Genomic DNA, 20,945 nt, shown 5'->3' on the forward strand with positions numbered 1-20,945 from the left:
GACACCCTGGTCGAGGGTGCACATCGATCTGGCTGGCCCCTTTCACGGCCGGACCTTTATGGTAGTGGTGGACGCCTATTCCAAATGGCTGGAGGTCGCCCTGATGCCCTCCACCACTACCGAAGCTGTCATCCGGGTGCTGCGAGGCCTGTTTGCAACGCATGGGTGTCCTGATGTCCTTGTCTCTGACAACGGACCGCAGTTCACGTCAGGCACCTTGGAGCGGTATCTTTTGGGACTGGGCATCCGCCATGCCCTAACGGCACCCTTTCATCCATCCAGCAACGGGCAAGCGGAAAGAATGGTGCGCTCGGCAAAAGAGGCACTGGCGCGCCTGGACCGGGGAGACTGGCATGAGCGGGTTGCCGAATACTTGTTCGTGCAACACATCACCCCTCATGCGGCCACAGGGAGGAGTCCTGCTGAACTGCTTATGGGCCGCCGCCTCAGGTCACCGCTCGACCGGCTACACCCGGACTTTGCCGTGGCTGAACCCCCAGGCTGTGCCAACGCGCCACGGTCATTTGTCCCAGGAAACCAGGTCTTTGCCCGGAACTATGTGGGGGACATTCCTTGGGTGCCAGCCACAGTAGTGGGAGTCACTGGACCTCGCTCGTACCAGGTGGCACTCGAAGATGGACGCTTGTGGCGACGGCACATAGACCAGCTTAGGCGCAGGGTTGGGAACTTGGACACTACCGAGGTGCCCCCAACTGCGCTTGCAGCTCCAGAAGAGACACGTACAGATGGCGAGGCCCCACCTACACCTCCCTCGCAAACTGCCAGCGTGGAGCCGAACCAAGCCGCTTCAGAACAGACTCAGACCACTCCACTTGCGGAGGCTCCACCCACAGCAGCGGATCCAGGGGAGTTGGTTCCAACGCCACCTAGGGTCGCACCACAGCCTCAGCAAGAACTGTGTGGCCCTCCAGACTTGGCTACCAGTCCCCGGCGGTCTGGCAGAGTTTCCAAGCGCCCAACTTATTTAAAGGACTATGTTGTTGGACATGTATCACTGTTGGTCTAAGTATGGGAAATGTAACCGATATGCTTTTGTGCCTAATTGAACCATTACGCGTAGTGCTGTATATAAGGAAACCATTACGATTGTAACTAACACCTTATCTCGGTGGGGAGGGGTGTTATGTAGTGTAGTTTCACCCTGGGCCAACAGGGGGATACTGTATATAGTTTTCACTATATTATAAACAAACTATTAAATTTCATATGCCCAAGAAAGTTGAAAGTTAAGAGGGGAACATGTTTTCTCTGCTGCTGCTGTTAGTTCCTGGTGTTCAATGTCCCACAACAATGTCCCATAGTTTTTATTATAGCCTTGGCAGATGTTGACATTGATTGCAAAAATTCCACTGACAGCCCAAGTTGCTGTACCTCTAGTCCAACCACCTGCAATACAGGAATCTTTTGCCCAGTGTGGGGCTCAAACCCATGACCTTGAGATTAAGAGTCTCATGCTCTACCAGCTGAAAAGCATTTCTGGATTGCAGCACTTCAGACTGCAAGCAGGGAGAGCACGTGTTTAAGAGCAGATGTTCAAGTGGGGAGAGCACATGTGGAGGAGGGGAGCTGCAGGAAGTGGCACTGTGGTATAAACCACTGAACCTCTTGGGCTTGCTGATCAGAAGGTTGGCGGTTCTAATCCGTGTGATAGTGTGAGCTCTCATTGCTCTGTCCCAGCACCTGCCAACCTAGCAATTCGAAAGCATGCCAGTGCAAGTAGATAAATAGGTACTGCTGTAGCAGGAAGGTAAATGGCATTCCCATGTGCTCTGGTTTCTATCACGGTGTTCTGTTGCATCAGAAGTGGTTTAGTCCTGCATGCCACAGGACCTGGAAAGCTGTCTGTGGACAAACACAGGCTCCCTTGGCCTGAAAGCGAGATGAGCGCCACAACCGTATAGTCCTCTTTGACTGGACTTAACTGTCCAGGGGTCCTTTTTTATTTTTTACTTTTACTTTGCTAATCTAGAAACCTCCTGTAGTCCTTTGCTGCACACTGAAAATAGGCCTGTGGAGGAGTGGTGGCAATGCTCATTAATTTAGCATTCCTGAATTCCCTAGCCCTTTTTACATTGAACAAAGCTGTACACGCAGAATGTTCTGTGCAAGTGTTCTAAAGAAGGGGAAAAGATTGGTAGTAGAGCTTGCTACTCTCTGACCCATCATAGATGTCCATTCTGCATGCATCATCTGAACAAGTTTTGAGTTTTCTGTGTGTAAGTTTATGGTTTTGTTCTGTTAATGGGATGCATTCAAATCATGTAGCCTTCCACCTGTACTTTGAAGTACTCTCATCCAGGAACAGTTTTATCACATCATCCGGTATTAAATCAGTTTAGCATATTTTAAATTCCACTCCAGTCAACTGGCTTCAGTTTTTAAAAGGCCCTAACTCATGTCAGGTACCAGCTGAAACTATCACAAAATGAGTTTCTCCACATCAAACAGCCAGTTCATTTCTTTTTTGGAAAACAAAGTCATTTGCAAAAATTATCACCTGGCGAGAGTTCAGAGTTTCAGTTTATAGTCTAATACTTGTTTCCATCACTGCAACGGTGAAAGCTGGGTGTCTTTCTCTTATACTTACCAGTTCAAGCCATTTGTTACTTGGCAGCATCTCAAATGTAGATGGTCAACCTACAGACTGAGTGTCCCAAGTAGCAAAGGCCACAGAATTTTGTGGTGTTTCCTCTTCAGTGGCAGAAAGGCCCATTAGCATGGATGCTATGGCATGGAAGGAACACACACATGCACGTAACAGAGAAAATAACAGCAAAAATAAAGCACCTTCAAAACTAAATCTTGAACCCCCCCCCAAAAAAACAACCAACAACTCCTAAACAAATGATTGTCAAAAGGTGTGACACACCACGCTAGTATGGCAGGAAAAATGGAAATTGTGTTGGAAAGATTTGGGGACAATCAAATAAACATTTAAACATTTCACTGTCTGTGGTGTGGTGTGGTGTGTATCAGTTTGTTTATTTATTTACAGAATATGGAAAGATCTTTTCAAAATGAAATCAAGAACATCAAGTGATACTGAGGGCAAACCTAGTTGTCATCCAGAATCACCATTTGAACAGAGTACAGTGGAACCTTGGTTCTCAAACGGCTTAGTTATCAAACAAATAGGCTCCCAGATGCCTTAAGTGTTCCAGTTTTCCAATGTTTTTCGGAAGCCAAACATCCGACGCGGCTTCCGCTTGAGTGCAGGAAGATCCTGCAGCCAATTGGAAGCCGCACCTTGGTTGTTGAACATTTCGCACATTGAACAGACTTCCGGAACAGATTACATTCAAGATCCAAGGTACCACTGTACTAGAGAAGACTCATTTATAACTTTGGGAATGATCATGTTCCTATGTAGTTGCAAACTTTCTGGATGCCCCATGATCATTCTTTAAAGCAGTTGTGGTCTGTGTTATAAATCAAGCACTGCCGGGACTTGTTTCTTTTTTGTTTTCCAATGTATTTCTTATGAATAAATTATTTGGTATGGTGTGAGCAAATTTTTATTCTGAAAGTGTGGTCCAGGGGAAAAAGTTTGAGAACCACTGCCCCAAACAATACCCCACTCAATATGTGTACACACACACACACACACACACACACACAGTGTCCCCTTGAATTCATTCATCAGATATCCACAATTTCCACTGATTCCTAGGGGAACATTTCTAATCTGGGATTTTTCCAATCTCTCTTTTTCAATGGTTTCTTCCTGAAATAGGTGCAACCAGCCAGCTAAAGAGAGACAAAGGAAAAACTGGTTTGTCTGATCTCTCCTGCTCTCTGATTCATCCAGTCTCCCTCCTTCCCAGCATGGTTCCCCTTAAATGGCTGATGCTGACTAGAAAGCACAAAAACAAGCAAGGAAGTGGGCTGATTCTGCATGTTCAGATATCTGAATCTGCAGAATGTATAGTGAGGTTTGGGCAGAATTCTTTACATTTAGATAAGTGAATTTTCATATAGGGAGAGGGCAGATAGTGGGACCTGCCTATGGAAGTGCAGACTGTTGCTACTGTACATGAAATTAATTTCATATCCTCATGTGAAAAGAAGCAACGATCTTAAGTGCTAAAAAAAATGGGGGAAAAAACAAGCAAGCAAACATCCCAAATTAACTTTGGTCTACAAACAGATTTGGCAAAAGCCTTCCAGCTGAACTGGAACCAATCTATTGCTCTTAACAGTGGAATACACTTCTTTTAAACATCTTTCATCAGAAATAAATTGAAATGAACCATTTCAACCACCGTAAAAAGCCCTCCCAGGTGCTTGATTAGCAATTAAGGCCCAAGTATCAGCTGCCCATCATCACTAGGCAGCTGTGAACAATTACACTTTTAAAATAGTCTGAAGTGAAATCACATTGCAGGGCAAACACATTAGACAGCCATTAACACACTTGCTCCGTGTAAACATAATAAGGATGCCTCGATTAGCATATTTACAGGGTATTACAGCACTTCTTTCCATCAGTCAGATCCCTGGAGAATCTAATAGGTAGCCAAACACAATCAATCGTGCAACAGCATGGGCAAAATGGGGTTAATTTGATTCCCAAATCCTTGCCACCATGTTTTTAATGCTTGGAACTAACAAGGCTGAGCAATTTTCAGAAAAGAAACGAAATCCAATGGGAACAGATTCCTAGATGTGTAATTCCTCTTCTTATTCCTTAAGGCTTATTCTTATGACGCCACTTCATCCCGGTGTTTTAAGGTGCACAATCCCCATGTGCATTCGGCCCCAGACACACTGACCAGATGTCTGGAAGCTGTGGCTGGATGGTTACGTGGGAGCTGGTTGAAGTTAAATCCTTCGAAGACAGAGGTCCTCTGGCTGGGGCGGGACGATATGGGATTGAGGGGGCAACTCCCATCTCTTGCAGGGGTGCAATTAGTGCCAGCACCGTCCGTTAAGAGTTTGGGTGTAATCTTCGATACCTACCTCTCCATGGAGGCGCAGATTACAGCTATAACAAAGGCGGCATTTTTTCATCTCCGCCAAGCTAAGCAGTTGGCCCCTTATCTCTCTCGCCCTGACCTAGCCACTGTGATCCATGCAACGGTCACCTCCAGACTGGATTATTGTAACTCGCTCTACGTGGAGCTGCCCTTGAGATGGACCCAGAAACTCCAGCGGGTGCAGAATGCCGCGGCGAGACTCCTTATGGGGTCTTCGCTGCGAGATCACATTCATCCGGTACTATACCAGCTGCACTGGCTCCCGGTGGAGTACAGGATCAGATTTAAGGTGCTGGTTTTAACCTTTAAAGCCCTATACGGCCTAGGACCCTCGTACCTACGGGACCGCCTCTCCTGGTATACCCACAGAGAAACCTACGGTCTGCAAATAATAACATCCTCAAGGTCCCAGGCCTCAGAGAGGTTAGGCTGGCCTCAACTAGAGCCAGGGCCTTCTCGGCTGCGGCTCCAATCTGGTGGAATGCTCTGTCACAAGAGACTAGGGCCCTGCGGGACCTGACATCTTTCCGCAGGGCCTGTTCCACCAGGCCTTTGGTCAGGGTGCAGCCTGACTCCCTCCTCTGGCAACCTGCACAGAATTTTGCTTAATTGGTTGCCATCAATTTGATTTTAATTAATTTTTATAATGAAATATTTTTAGAATGTGTGATTATTTGACTGTTTGATTATTTGATTGTTGTTAGCCGCCCTGAGCCCGGCTTCGGCTGGGGAGGGCGGGATATAAATAAAATTATTATTATTATTATTATTATTATTATTATTATTATTATTATTAAGGTCGGGGTGGAGAAACTCTATCCCACGGGCCAAGCTGGACTGCCACATCTCCCCACTCAGCCCACAAAGACATTTTTTTCCTGAAAGTACACCCGCCTCATGTCATATGTGATTTCAGGTGTGGGCAGGAAGATACATAATTACAGAAAATTATGTGTGGGGAGGTCAAACCTGCTTGGCTTGGGTTCACCAGCTGGTTTCTGCTGGGAACTGGTTGATATGTCCCAGCCTTGCACAATGCAGCATTTAATCTGCCACATACACCTCAGCCAATATATAGGGAGTTCAATCTGGTTGGGTTCAGGTTCACTAGCCAGTTTTCAATGAGTTGCTTTTAGGGTATTTCCACTATTTTCTGTAAACTTTGCAGTTCCTCCCAGGTTTGCTGATGAGCGTGGATGGTCTCACTTGGGCTACACAAAGACCCACACTCACCTCTGAGCTTCGAGGGACTTCAGAGGTGTTTGCCTGTACTAATCTTATACCTGGGTCTTGCCTTGACATGTCTGCCTATGCTAATCTTGTACCAAGGACTTACCTCGGCATGTTTGCCAAGGTTGAACTAGTGTAACCCCTGTCTACCCCTCCCCTTTTGTGACATGTCAGTGATGTAGCAATGATGTGGCAATGATGCTGCACAAACTGTATTCTGGGATATGGTGGGAAAGTTTTAAAAGTCCTTGTCACCCCATCCTCAGGGTTCAAATTCCTCTTTGAACCTGTTGTGCAATATACTTTGGTCTACAGCTATTTGCTCCAGTTGGTGGCTGGACTCCTTTTATTCCGCAGGGACCTGCGGGCTTTGCCCAACAAGCTGGGTGACTGAGCAGCCTCACACCTAGATTTTTCCGTAACAGAATACATAAGAATATAATGTTCTATCTGTAATATTACTTTTGATCTATTCACTGTAAATTAAGCTGGCTACAACAGAGCATCTGCACCAATATAACAGAGCATCCACACTATTACGTGGAAGTCATGATCCAAAAATCTGCTTCCATGAATGTAAAGCTTTTCTATTTACATGTGAGATGCTTGCTTATCTGTGCTGATTTCCCTCTCTACACTGTATTGCCCATCACTCTTGACGGTCACCTGTTTCACAGGTCTATCTTTTGGGGGGGCTCAAGATGTTAGAGCAGAAAAGGATTCAGCATTCGCTGAACATTCTTCTTAGTTTCCTAGTCTTCTAGGAGCTGACCATGGTCCTGAAGTGATTGACTCCCAATGTGGCCCCCAATTAGCAAAGTACAGTGGTACCTCGGATTAAGAACTTAATTCGTTCTGGAGATCCATTCTTAATCTGAAACTGTTCTTAACCTGAGGTACCACTTTAGCTAATGGGGCTTCCTGCTGCTGCCATGCTGCCACTGTGGAATTTCTGTTCTCATCCTGAAGCAAAGTTCTTAACCCGAGGTAGTATTTCTGGGTTAGTGGAGTCTGTAACCTGAAGCGTTTGTAACCCGAGGTACCACTGTACTGTGGACTCCGTTTTTCAAAAGCCAAGCCATGGACCCCTTTCTTTTGAAAACTTTGATAGCTCTATGGTAGTTTTTGTTATGTGAATGGTGCCATGGACCCCCTGGATGGGTTACACAGACCCCCACAGGTCCATGGATCACCAATTGGGAACCACTGGACTGAAGAGGTCCTGATGCGTACAACCTTCTATTGCGATCAATTTGATTTTAAGGTATTGAGTTTGAGTTCATTGGGCAGCTGAATTCGATCAATATTTGTGTTTTGACCATAACTGACTTGCAACAATATTTGTAGATTGATCGAAAGTCATTTCTTCTCTGCACTGAAACAAAACATCAAATTTGTTAGTGTGAATCCATGCAGTTATGAGGAATTATCTGAGGAGGGAGAAGAACAAAACATATATGGCGAAGAAAGTATGCCTCTTGTATGATGGCATGCTGTCGCCTGGGCTCCTGGCAGTGGTATTATTGCCATGTACTGCAATGGAGGGGGGTGGAGAGTAGCAATAGTGAGGTCAAGGTAGTTTGCCCTGGTAGAGCTAATACTATGCTGATCATCCTAAAATGATCAACATAGTATTAGCTCTACATGAGAAAACTGCAAACTCTAAAGAACCATCACCAATAGACCTACAAGTTTTTAAATTAACAAATTAGCATATGTAATGTAGGACATATAGCAGCTGTCAATTGCTGTGTTAACATACGTGCTGAAAGGAAGTCTTGAAACGTCAAATAGATAGGTAGAAGGCCTTATCCATGTTACACAGATGTAGAGCATGTTCATGTTCTTCTTTGGCGATCATTTGTAGCGGAGTAAGATTGTCTTCAATGAAGATGGTTTTAACAGTGAGTCCGTAAGTGACTGTGGAGGCAAATTCTGGATCCACATGTCCTTCCACAGTGGGGATGTAGGTTTCCGGGCAGTTGTTGATCACGGTGAGGGTTTGCCAAATGTGCTTTCCTCTTAGCGCGTTTCTTCCTTTCAATCTGAGTTTGAGCATCTTCAAAGTCCATGACACCTTTGGTAAAGGCTGTTCTCCAACTGGAGAGTCTTTAAACCTCTTTTGTTGACCACCAGCATTATGCTTTCCGTTTTTAAGTTTGGAATAAAGTAGTCGCTTCACAAGATTATAATCAGGCATCCACACAACATGACCAGTCTGGTCCAACTAAGTGGATGTTGAAGAATACCAATGAAGAAGTCAATGTTGTACAGACCATAGCAAGGACCTATTTTAACCCTATCCTTGATGTTGGGTCTTCTGTTTCAACACACGTGCATTGAATTGTTGTATGGATGTCTGTTGACCCTAATTGTGAGCCTTAAATATTACTGGACAAAAGTTATGTGCCTTGTCTCTTTCCTTGGGTTGTAAAGTAAATTTTTAATAAAAACTATTTATAAATAAATAAACAAATAAATGATCAAATGTTACTGGACAGCAATTCCCATGACCACTGACCATTGACCATGCTGGCTAAGTAAGTTGGGAGCTGGAGTTCAGCTACTTCTGAAAGGCCCACAGATTTTCCATCTCTGATACTCAGGTAGAAATGGAAGGATCTGTCAGTTTCGGTTTTGTCAGTTTCTCATTTTTTTCAATCTTAAATTCAGTTCTCTACTTTTTAAGCATTGAATAAAAAAAACCTCATAAAAGTTCTTCAGCATTTTAGTGCAACTTTCTTGTAATGAACACATTTTGTTAAGTGGTTTTACACATTTTTGAATGCAATTTCTCCTAATTTAATGCATTTTTGCATATTTTCACCAATATAGTTATTTTATGAGCATTTACCTCTAATATACGTGTGTTTTTTTGTAAAAATCGGTTGGAAACCTGCATTGTGAAGTTCAGGTAAGTACAACTTTTTAAAGATAGCAGTGTTTCTGTTGTCATATTGCTCTGGAAAGTGTGAATTTGATAGGTGCAGCTATCAATGTGAACTGAATTGAATTCCTCCATCCCTACAGGAAAACAGCCATGTTCAACATACCATTGTTAAAAAGGGGGAAAGAAAAGAAGATCTGATGTCGGTGGTAAGTCTATAAAGGTGACCCTGCTCTGTTCTGTACTTGTATATGCCTCACACATGAGGAATGTGTACATGGGGCTAGAGAGGCAGATAGATAGATAGGTCTTCCTTTCCTTCACAAACAATCTTTTGACAGTTTTATGTTGGTCAAGTAATTGTGGGTTGAATTATGGGTTGCCTTTGTCAATGTATATTTGCATGCCTTGTTTCAACATGTGCTGAATGCGCGGAGCTCAGTCTAGATATATGTGCACACTATCAGCACAATCCTATGCATATTTATCAAGGAGTAAATCATACCGTGTTCAGTGAAGCTTCCTTCCAGATCAGTACACAGAATTTCAGCCAATGGCTGTTTAGCCGCGTGACTTGACCATTGTCCCCTGCCTTTATGGAAGTTGTACAAATATCCACCTGAAGTTTCTTGCACCTATCCTCTCTCTTCAAAGGACAGTGGTACCTTGGGTTAAGTACTTAATTCGTTCCAGAGGTCCGTTCGTTTATAACCTGAAGCTGTTCTTAACCTGAAGCACCACTTTAGCTAATGGGGCCTCCTGCTGCTGCCACGCCGCCAGAGCACGATTTCTGTTCTGATCCTGAAGCAAAGTTCTTAACCTGAAGCACTATTTCTGAGTTAGCGAAGTCTGTAACCTGAAGCGTATGTAACCTGAAGCGTATGTAACCCGAGGTACCACTGTATAATAATGATTGTACTGAATTGCTTTTTGGCTGTGAATTTGGAATACATACAAGGATTTTGCCATTACTAAGAAGCGCTGTGGTCTAAACCACTGAGCCTCTTGGGCTTGCCAATCGGAAGGTTGGTGGTTCGAATCCCCATAATGAAGTGAGCTCCCATTGCTCTGTCCCAGCTCCTAACAACCTAGCAGTTCGAAAGCATGCCAAAAAGTGCAAGTACATTAATAGGTACCGCTGTGGTGGAAAGGTAAACAGTGTTTCTGTGCGCTGCTCTGGTTTCGGTGTTCCATTGCACCAGAAGCGGCTTAGTCATGCTGGCCACATGTCTCAGGAAAACTGTCTGTGGACAAACGCCAGCTCCCTCAACCTGTAAAGTGAGATGAGCAACGGAACTTAGCTGTCAGGGGTCCTTTAGGTAAAGGTAAAGTGACCCCTGACCATTAGGTCCAGTCGTGACCGACTCTGGGGTTGCAACACTCATCTCGCTTTGTTGGCTGAGGGAGTTGGCGTACAGCTTCCAGGTCATGTGGCCAGCATGACTAAGCCACTTCTGGCAAACCAGATCAGCACATGGAAACGCCATTTACCTTCCCACCGGAGCGGTACCCTATTTATCTACTTGCACTTTGAAGTGCTTTTGAACTGCTAGGTTGGCATGAGCAGGGACCAAGCAACGGGAGCTCACCCCATCGCGGGGATTCGAACGACTGACCTTCTGATCATCAAGTCCTAGGCTCTGTGGTTTAACCCACAGCACCACCCTTACCTTTATGAAGCAAGCAACGTAATGGTATTAGAAAAACAGTACTAACAGATTCAAATGGCATGGTATCCAGACAACTTTTTAAAGAAACGTACAGCACTAAATCATAAGAAGTGTTTTATATGCAACTGGAAATATTTGGATACTGCTGAGAGTTGTTCTTAATTTAATATCAATAAAATACAGTACTTGTGACAGTAAGATTTCTGAAATCCCCAAGCTTCATTCTCTTGAATGTATTAAATCCTCATTAAACTACTTTGGCAGTGTAGGAAGGTCCTTAAAGTGGATGCAAATGAAATGGCATATGTAATTGCTGCAGGAGTGTTAAGGGGGCTTATGGCAAATGAGAAGCCCATGGTTTAAGCTAAATGTAAGAGTGGATTGCCGAGCTATCTTATAAAGAGCACCTGCTTCAGACCGAATCAAAGCTCTTTAAGTACAACTAAGTTTGCAGAGACTTGTCTTCCTTCCCCCCTGCTAATTAATGCAATTAATCTGACTTGCCAAAATAAGAAACACACCCATATTTCCAACCAACCACACATCCCCACTAGAAATGGAGTGTCAGATTTCATCCTGACACCTGCGGGGAGGGTCAAAACAATTCTGTTCCAAGGAAAGTGTTGTTTGTGACGATGGCTGACCTGCAACTTCTACAAAACCCCTGTCCAAAACTCAAGATCCTGCATATGAGAGGTGGAAAGCTAGGAGAGAACATTTCAAATGGCCTGCTTGGTCAGGCAACTTCTCTTTGACTCCAAGTTAAAACTACGGTCCTTTACTTTGCCTTGCCCCAACAGCTAATTAATTAATTAATTAATTAATTGCCTTCTATACAATTGTCACAAGGCAATACACAATAAAAACTGCAAATAAATAAATAAACTCCTTTAAAAGAACACCAGATACGTTAAAAATATGAGAAAGCAGATATGGCTGGGAAAGCTAGAGAAATGCCTTCAGTTGTAAAGTCCAGATTGTGGGCTCCCGTCATATATCGACGGGAAGGCTATTCTGCAATATTCTTAAATGCACTTAAATATGCATCATTATCTCCTGATGATGATGATGATAATAATAATAATAATAATAATACTTTTTTATTTGTACCTGCCCATGGGGGACCAGTGAGGCTGTGATAGTCCAAAGGTGCCTTCTGTCTCGCCTCCTCTTGAGTGCTCCCTGATCTCAAGAATCATCATGAAAAATTTGGTTATGTTTTCTTAAGAAGTGTCTCAATACATAGGGATCAGCAAGACTCTCTCTCTCTAATTGTCAGTTTGCATTTCTTAGTGCAGAAAGTATTGATCTGGTGTGTAGAGATCTTTCCTATTCTAATTAATTCAGGAGGGTTCGGGAAGCTTCTCTGTGTGAAAGAAACAAGCAGAAGGTTCCTGATGTTTGGGTTATTCCTTCAGAGAAGCTGAGACAGCTGGCTTAAACTGGCTCTGTTATCTCTTCTTCAGGGTCATGCTGACTATAATAAGAGGCCAGAAGGAGCCTAGGTTTCACTTTCACTTTCTGTCTCTCTTTCCTTCTGGTGTGGTGTCCTGTATGCTTAGTGTTAAGGTTTAGACTTATTATAGGTTATTGTAAGTTTAAGTTAAGTCTGCTGCAACTGGATTTCTTAAGGACAGTGCCAATCCTGAATGTACAGTGGTACCTCGGGTTAAGTACTTAATTCGTTCTGGAGGTCCATTCTTAAACTGAAACTGTTCTTAACTTGAGGTACCACTTTAGCTAATGGGGCCTCCTGCTGCTGCCATGCCGCCGGAGCACGATTTCTGTTCTTAACCTGAAGCAGTATTTCTGGCTTAGCGGAGTCTGTAACCTGAAGCGTATGTAACCTGAAGCGTATATAACCCGAGGTACCACTGTATTAGATTTGTGGCCATTATGCTTGTTATGTATTGAAGTTCTCACCCTGGGCCAGCAGGGGGATACTGTTGATAGTTATGCAAATAAGGGATCGAAAGTGACGCTCAGTGATTGGATAGTTTTAGAAAGTTGCTACAGTTACATTGTTCTGGAGCTCTATATAAGCAGGCTGACTGAGCTCCTCAGTTCAGTTCTGATCTGGCCTTTGAATAAACAAGAGCTGTTTGAAGAATCGCTGTGTCGTCTGATATGTTTGCCCACAACTTAACAATGCTCATTTGCCTTCAGTAGCAGTAAAGCTCTGCTGGGTGAGATATAATTGCCTCTGGTCTATTTTGGGGGGAATCCTGCAACATGTTTAAGTTTTTACTCTGCTAACTATACATTGGAGTTCTGCTCTGGATCAATGAGTAGAATTTCCACGACAATAATGCCAGTGCCTGCCGAGGCAGATTATTTTTTCTAGTGCTGTGAAATCCTTCTCTGGTGGCTCTGAGTGCTGTGGTGATGAAGAGGCAATTTTGGAGCCATACTGACAGCCCCCGATGGCTCGGCTGCATGAGCCCTTTGCCAAGGTCTTCTCTTTTTATCCCTCATGATATTCCATTCTTCGTTTTTCTCATACTAAGGAGTCGCAGGAACAAAGAATGAGCCTTGAAAAATCTGACGCCTCCAGCTGTTTCAGAAGGAAGGCTTAAGAAATGCCACGTCCTGACATTCCTTCTCCTTATACATATTATTAGACACTGTCCTTTTTATAATGTGTTGGGAAAATAATATCTTGGACAAATTTTAGGGGGAAATGGGGAAAGGTTTGACTGTGAGTTTTTAATTTAACTATAGGGTGGAGTCCACCCAGTGGATAACAGAAATATGCAACTGTGAAGACTGCAGGTTTTATATCTGCTGCAACAGATGAGAGGAGAAAATTATTGAGAGAGATTACAGTTGTGCTGTCAGGGAGATCCAGAATTTTCTGTTAGCTTTCTGCTTTTATTCATGTTGGATTTTTCCTGCTTTTATTCATTTAGATTTCACATAACTTTATTCAACTGACATAGCTTAATTTTAGCTAATTTATTTCATTTCATTTTAATATTTGTTTAAAAAGGGACAACGTTTCCATTTAATGTGGCATGCGATCTGTAGCGAAATCTGACATTTTACACTTGTGCGTGTTGTAGTTTTATTTGGGTGTGGGTTAAGCTCTCTTGATGTTTTAAACATTTGTTTTGGTGATGTCCTGATGACTAGATACACATATTTCATGCAGGTGGTGAGGAAGACAGCATCTTTCTCAACCAAATGTTATTTCATGAAGACTTTCCCACTCTAACTGGATGTAATTAATTTCCACACAATCATCCAAAAGTTAAAACCTACAACACTGTTTAGCTCTGAAGTTTACATCCTGTTAATCCAAAGTGTCCTGACACCATAATTATCTGGAGCTGTTGTAGCATATCCTGCTACAACATTTTACATGTCACCTAGTTTCAGGAAATTATCCTATTATTGTTTTTATATGTACAAAATATGTTTCATCCATGCACAAGAGATGTTCTTCATTTTTTAATCAACAGGAATACAATAAATTGATGATAATGCAATAATTAAAAAGATGTGAGTACAGGTTTAGAGTAACCTGAAACTAACAAAAGGATTCCCACCTCTATTTCATTCATAACAAAAAGATGTTCTCAGTTGTGATAAACATGCATAGTTTCAGTTTGAACAGCTAATGTTATCTGTCTCACTCACCTGTGTGACCTTGCTCTGAATAGATAGAAGAACATCATAATAACTATATTGTGAATGTTTCAAATCACACTTTATCTGCTAGGAAGTCACGCTTGAGAGCAAATTGCAAAATGGGCTCTGCGATCCAACAATGTAAAACTCTATCTTTTTCAGATCTGAATTCCAGACCTTCAATTTCTCGTTGACAAATATGACATGTCTTGACACTTGTTGGGACATGTGAGCAGCCTTCTGCTTGCCCTACCTTGAAAATGAATGGGGTCCTCTTGATCATCCCAAGTAAAAATCCAAACCCTTGAGGAGGGGTTTCAAAGTTCAAAAGACTGTCTTCAAAGTCTACTCTGATCTCCCTGCCTTCAAAGCCTACTCTGATAACCTATGCCTTCAAAGTCTGATGTTTCCTAGTTGCTCCAGGGGGTTGTGTGGATGAGAGTGGATCCAATGGTCAAAAACATGGTTTCTGCACATGCTGTAGAGGAAAGTGAGGGGCAGATGGGACTTGTCAAGGTAGGCCATCTAGGAGAAGGAAAACTGATCTTACACCTCCACTGTTTTCCAGGCTATCTTTGGGAAAAGAAAATGCTAAGGAGTAAACCTTATAAAAATTGAGAGTGGAGTTCCTAAGACAGTTGGACGATGCCTTGTATACCTCCTTCCAGAAGTTCCTACAGCCAAGCTGGTGCCAAACATATCTCTCTGCTTTCCTCTGGATCACATCAGCAAGGTTGAGAGAAAGGTATTGCTGTCTGGGCATCCCAGGACTTCCATACACACCGTCTAGGCTTGTGTCCTGAGCAAGTCACTTCTGTGCTGCTAACACAATGGTTTGACTTCACTGTCTCTCCAGACAAATGGATGCCAACACATAAGCTGATTATTTGCATTTTCTTCTGATCAGAGATGTGCAAATATATCCCATCCCTCTGAAAATCTGAATTGACTTTTAAAGATTCTTTTAATTCTCTCTGAAATATTTCCATATTTTTCCCCTGACCAGGACCCTCAAATCTCATATTGGCAAAATAGAGTTGCATCTTTACTTATGGGGTACAAATGTAGAGACCCTTAAGTGCTGGAACCCACTTTGAGCATAACCCAGCGAAAGCTGATTTTTCAGCCTGAGCATGTGTTTGTTAACTGCCCTTGAAGTTGTGTATGAATTCTTCCTATTGCATGCTGCAAGTCTATATTTTTACCCCCTTGTTTATTACTTTTTTGACCTGGCTTCCATACAACAATGTTATCTGGTCTACAGCAGTCTCACCAGAAGAGTTTCCTTTCCACTCGAGATGATCTTGATTTTGATTTATGTTACTCTCTTCCATTCCTAGTGATGGGGAAAATTAGCATAGCCAAGATGGATCTTTTCTCAGCATGAGCTACCTTGTTTCATACCCATACATTATCATCCTGTCTGTCATTATGAACTCTTTTTTTTAATTTGTCCTTGGCACAACATTTTGTAGGCATTGGAAACAACCTAGGGGGATGTATGTCTCAAATAAGAAAGGAACACAGTCCGATTGCATTTTAGTAGCATTTTAATAATTTGTTGTTGTTTAGTCGTTTAGTCATGTCCAGCTCTTCGTGACCCCATGGATCAGAGCACGCCAGGCACTCCTGTCTTCCACTGCCTCCTGCAGCTTGGTCAAACTCATGTTAGTAGCTTCGAGAACACTGTCCAGCCATCTCTTCCTCGGTCGTCCCCTTCTCCTTGTGCCCTCAATCTTTCCCAACATTTTCCAGGGAGTCTTTGCTTCTCATGAGGTGGCCAAAGTATTGGAGCCTCAGCTTCATGATCTGTCCATCCAGTGAGCACTCAGGGCTGATTTCCTTCAGAATGGATAGGTTTGATCTTCTTGCAGTCCATGGGACTCTCAAGAGTCTCCTCCAGCACCATAATTCAAAAGCATCAATTCTTCGGCGATCAGCCTTTTTTATGGTCCAGCTCTCACTTCCATACATCACTACTGGGAAAACCATAGCTTTAACTATACGGACCTTTGTCAGCAAGGTGATGTCTCCACTTTTTAAGATGCTGTCTAGGTTTGCCATCGCCTTTCTCCCAAGGAGCAGGTGTCTTTTAATTTCGTGACTGCTGTCACCATCTGCAGTGATCATGGAGCCTAAGAAAGTAAAATCTCTCACTGCCTCCATTTGTTTCCCTTCTATTTGCCAGGGGGTGATGGGACCAGTGGCCATGATCTTCGGTTTTTTGATGTTGAGCTTCAGACCATATTTTGTGTTCTCCTCTTCCACCATCATTAAGATGTTCTTTAATTCCTCCTCACTTTTTGCCATCAAAGTTTGGTATATGTTAGTATCATAGTTGGGTTATTAGATTTGTGGGTGGATTGTCATAACGCGAAACTGGTTCATGGGGGGGGGGAAGGTTGCTGATGTGTTCTCACCATCTGTTTGATGATTTAATGAACCAAGAATAGAATTGCTAAGTTCCATAGAAGCCATAGCTTCCATGATCTCAATGGTAATATAAAACAACATTCAAAACCCATGTTAATGCTGATCATGACAGAAATCTAGTATTTCATGCTACTAGACAAGAGATGGAAGGAAGGAGAAGTACCAACAAAAGAAGAATGGCAGATGAAACTGATGGCGTTATGCGGAGATGGCGAAACTGATGGGGAAGATCCGAAACCAGGAAGATCAAGTATTTTCTAAAGACTGGAGTAAATTTGTAATTTATCTAAAAGACTATTGTAAACAGTTAAAATCTTTGTCAGGGATGTAATGTCACTTGTAATGTGGAATTATTTATGATAATTAATCTAAATCAATTTAATCTTAAACATGGAACCTAGGGAGGGAGGGAGGTCCGATGGTTCAAAAGAACCTTGTATTTTAATGTTTGAAATGTTTTATATGTAAAAAAATATAAAAAATTCCATATTTAAAAAGAAATATAGCATTTTGTTTAGCATCACCATTGTGCTAAAAGTGGGACAGAGCTCAGATGAGGCATAGTCATTGCTCAGAAGTCATTCAAACTAAGTTCTGCTCTGCAGAAACAGTGAAATATGTGATTAAGCGAATTGCATATATGGATGCTCCTTCTTCCCATATATCCGGGGTGGGGAACTTCAGGCCCTGGGGTGAAATGTGGCCCTTCAGTTTTTGCTATCTTGTCCTCAGAACTCTCCCCAGCCCATAGCCCTCACCAGCCTTGTTCAGTCCTCCTGATGAGTGCTTTTGCCTGGCTGAAATGTGTCCTTGAATGCTGATAACACCTCTTGCCTTTCTGGATGGAGCAATATCGTTCTGGGTGTAGAAACCACTGGGTTTTGCATGACTGGAAAGCAGGGGCACCATCTGGGGGGCAGGGGGCTGAGGGGCCCCCCATTTTTCAAAGAAGGGTGCTGGACCCCCTCAATATTCTGTGGCAAATGTGCTCACACTACAGAAGCTTGTTCATAAGGGAATATAGCTCGTGGGCCCCACCCCTGCCATGTTAAAAAAATGCACCCTGGGAGAATTTTTTGGCAGCTTGAATTCTGCCTTCATGTTCCATGCTGTGTTAAAGTGGTATGCAAGCAGTACCACGGAGAGCAAAGAGTTAATATTTGGAGCAGGGACCTTCTGTCTCCCCAGGGAAGTATGGGCTGAAGAACCCTAGTTCTTATTGTTGCTGTTCAGATGATTATTTGTAGCAGGGGTCAGCAAACTTTTTCAGCAGGGGGCTAGTCTCATGTCCCTCAGACCTTGTGGGGGGGCAAGACTATATTTTTTTGGGGGGGAGAGAATGAATTCCTATGCCCCACAAATAACCCAGAGATGCATTTTAAATAAAAGTACACATTCTACTCATGTAAAAACACTCTAATTCTCAGGCCAGATTTAGGAGGCAATTGGGCTGGATCCGGCCCCCGGGCCTTAGTTTGCCTACCCATGATTTGTATGTACAGCTCACGCACAGAGCTAACGTGTTTTTCAGTGGCCTCATCAGTATGGATGTGGCATAATACAACGATCAGTAGCTGCTGTTTCCCTGTGTCAATGCGAGGGACAATTGTATCAGTTACGTAATATTCACATAACCCGAATAGGGACATGTGTGCTCTCTTCCTGAGACATTTGGATGGAAGCACTGCTGAAAATAAAATGAAATGAAAGCATTGCATCCAAAACTGGGAGGGAAGGTGAGGAAAGCTGCTTTGGACAAAAAAATGGCTGCTATTGGACAGCAACTACCTCAGAATGAAGAGGTCAAAGAATGATTTACAACCCTGACGCCTACCACTGTGTTCAAGTTGACACAGAAAAAAAAGTTGTGAGTAGTATTGTTTTGTGTAGGGTTGTGTGTGTGTGTGTGTGCTTTAATGCCCACGGGAAACCATGTCACTGTGTCACCACAGATCAACTATGTTGGGAATTTTTATAATGCCTCTGAGGCAAAGTGTTGTCTCCCGTATGATCTGAGTACTCCGAAAGATAAATTCTTGGCAGAGAAATATGACCTACATGCCTACAGGCTAGTTATATTCCAACCAAGTCCCATTTGAGATGGAGAACTGAAAAAATGAATTGACAAGCTCACCAACCAAGGCCTCTTGTCTGATTGCTACCAGCACTGCATTAATCTGCATGCTCAGTCAGGGAATGGATTTGGAGAATCACTTGGGAGAAAATTTTCAACCAAGTAGATTCAACACAATGTGAATAAGAGAGTTTCTGCTCCTCTCTTGTATATACCTTCCTGTCCAATAAGAGGGGGCAAAAGAGCCCTTCCTTCTGGTGAAGCAATTGTTGGAGAGACCTGTGGCTATACAACGGTACCTCAGGTTAAGTACTTAATTCGTTCTGGAGGTCCGTACTTAACCTGAAGCACCACTTTAGCTAATGGGGCCTCCTGCTGCTGCCGTGCCGCCGGAGCACGATTTCTGTTCTCAACCTGAAGCAAAGTTCTTAACCTGAAGCACTATTTCTGGGTTAGCAAAGTCTGTAACCTGAAGCGTATGTAACCCGAGGTACCACTGTACAGAGCAGGGCTTTCTCGCACACTGTCTATGCTACTCATTGCTTCAGAAGGCTAACCAGACAGCATCTATTCTTATTTTCTAACCACATTCGATTTTTGAAAAAAGTATTTCCCCCCATGAAATGGAGCAGTTTTATTATAATCTCTCATTTTTTTCTAACTGTCTGTATCTTCTGGGGTCCAGCACCTTTTACCTCGATGTGGTTTACAACTTACCTTTGCACTTTTATTTTTGAACCCGGTCCGTGTGTTTATTTGTTTTGAAGATTTATACCTTCCTTTTCAATCAAATGATCCCAAAACACACAATCTAAACTACATAGAACCCAGCAGCCCAAGAAACTTTATCCTTAATCCCTCATCCCCTTAATCTCTGCAGACTGCAGTCTTGTGGAAACTAGCAGTTCTTAGGAGGGGGTCGAAATCCACCTTCACCCTTCTGCCTATCCTTCAATAGATTATTTCTCCGACTTTACAGAGAACTGAAAACAAGACATTGCAGGTGGCATCCATAGAAGGCGGGATTCCCTTTGCGTGTGCAAAATATAATTCTGGATGGAGATGGCAGTGTAGGGAATGAAGTCTTTTTCTTTTGGGACTGCTAAAGTAAGATGGGATATTCATTTTATAGAGAGCTGTTGAGCTGGCATGACAACATTCCGTGTGCTCTGTCAGTGTCATGTGCTAACTGATTTATGCTTTATTGCTGAACATAGGGGAGAAAATGCACCATTGTATTATATAGGTTGATTTTATCTGTTGCTTACATTTTTATACTGCCTTTCTGCCAGTGTAACTTATAATGAAAAGTACTGGAATAAACAAATGCTACAAGAAATATTCTCAGACAAACTTCAATTGCTGATGGCATGAGCTCTCTCTCTTGACTGGTCTTAATAGTCAATAATAGTGAGCAAGATTTGGGATTCCCCACCCACCAATGTGCGTTTATATAAGTCCCCCCCCCCACTGCTGTCGCCATCCCCACATTCTTGGTTGAAAAATAAACCTGTTCAACTTTTGCTGGCAAAGAGCAAGGTAGCTAAGGAAAATCCAAACACATGGAAATGATACATCAGTTTTGGTAGTATGTCCATTTTCATACCCTCCAAAATTTCTCTGATGAAAATAGGTATGGTATGTCCTGTTCCATAACAACAATAATAGTAATAAGAATAAATTTTATTATTTATACCCTGCCCATCTAACTGGGTTGCCCCAGCTGCTTTGGGCAGCTTCCAACATAATAAAACATTAAACATTTTAAAAACTTGCCTACACTGGGCTGCCTTTAGATGTGTTCTAAAGGTTGTATGGTTACTTAACTCCTTGGCTCAGGGGTCACATAACTCCATACTCGCCAACATTTCTCCCATGAAAATTGGGGCATCCAACCAAACCCTCCAACATTTCTCCAACAGAAATAGAGACATCCTAAGGAAAAGTAGGACATTCTGGGATCAAATCAGAAACTGGGACAGCTTTGTGGGTCTGCATATTGGCTGGGGATATGGGCTGGGCTG

The 20,945-nt window shown here is 42.9% G+C and overlaps 1 protein-coding gene across 1 annotated transcript in view; it reads left to right on the forward strand.

Moving 5' to 3' along the window:
• The first annotated feature begins 238 nt into the window (after window positions 1-238).
• LOC309371864 (uncharacterized protein) overlaps window positions 239-20,945 on the forward strand; it is a 107,490-nt gene continuing 86,783 nt past the window's right edge. The window contains exon 1 of the mRNA XM_081914959.1: window positions 239-1,139. Coding sequence (XP_081771085.1) covers window positions 302-1,027 — 726 coding nt within the window. The 5' untranslated portion in view covers window positions 239-301 and the 3' untranslated portion in view covers window positions 1,028-1,139. The remainder of the gene's footprint in view (window positions 1,140-20,945) is intronic.

This window comes from Podarcis melisellensis, assembly GCF_964234715.1.
Source record: "Podarcis melisellensis genome assembly, chromosome: 6".
Taxonomy (NCBI): domain Eukaryota; kingdom Metazoa; phylum Chordata; class Lepidosauria; order Squamata; family Lacertidae; genus Podarcis; species Podarcis melisellensis.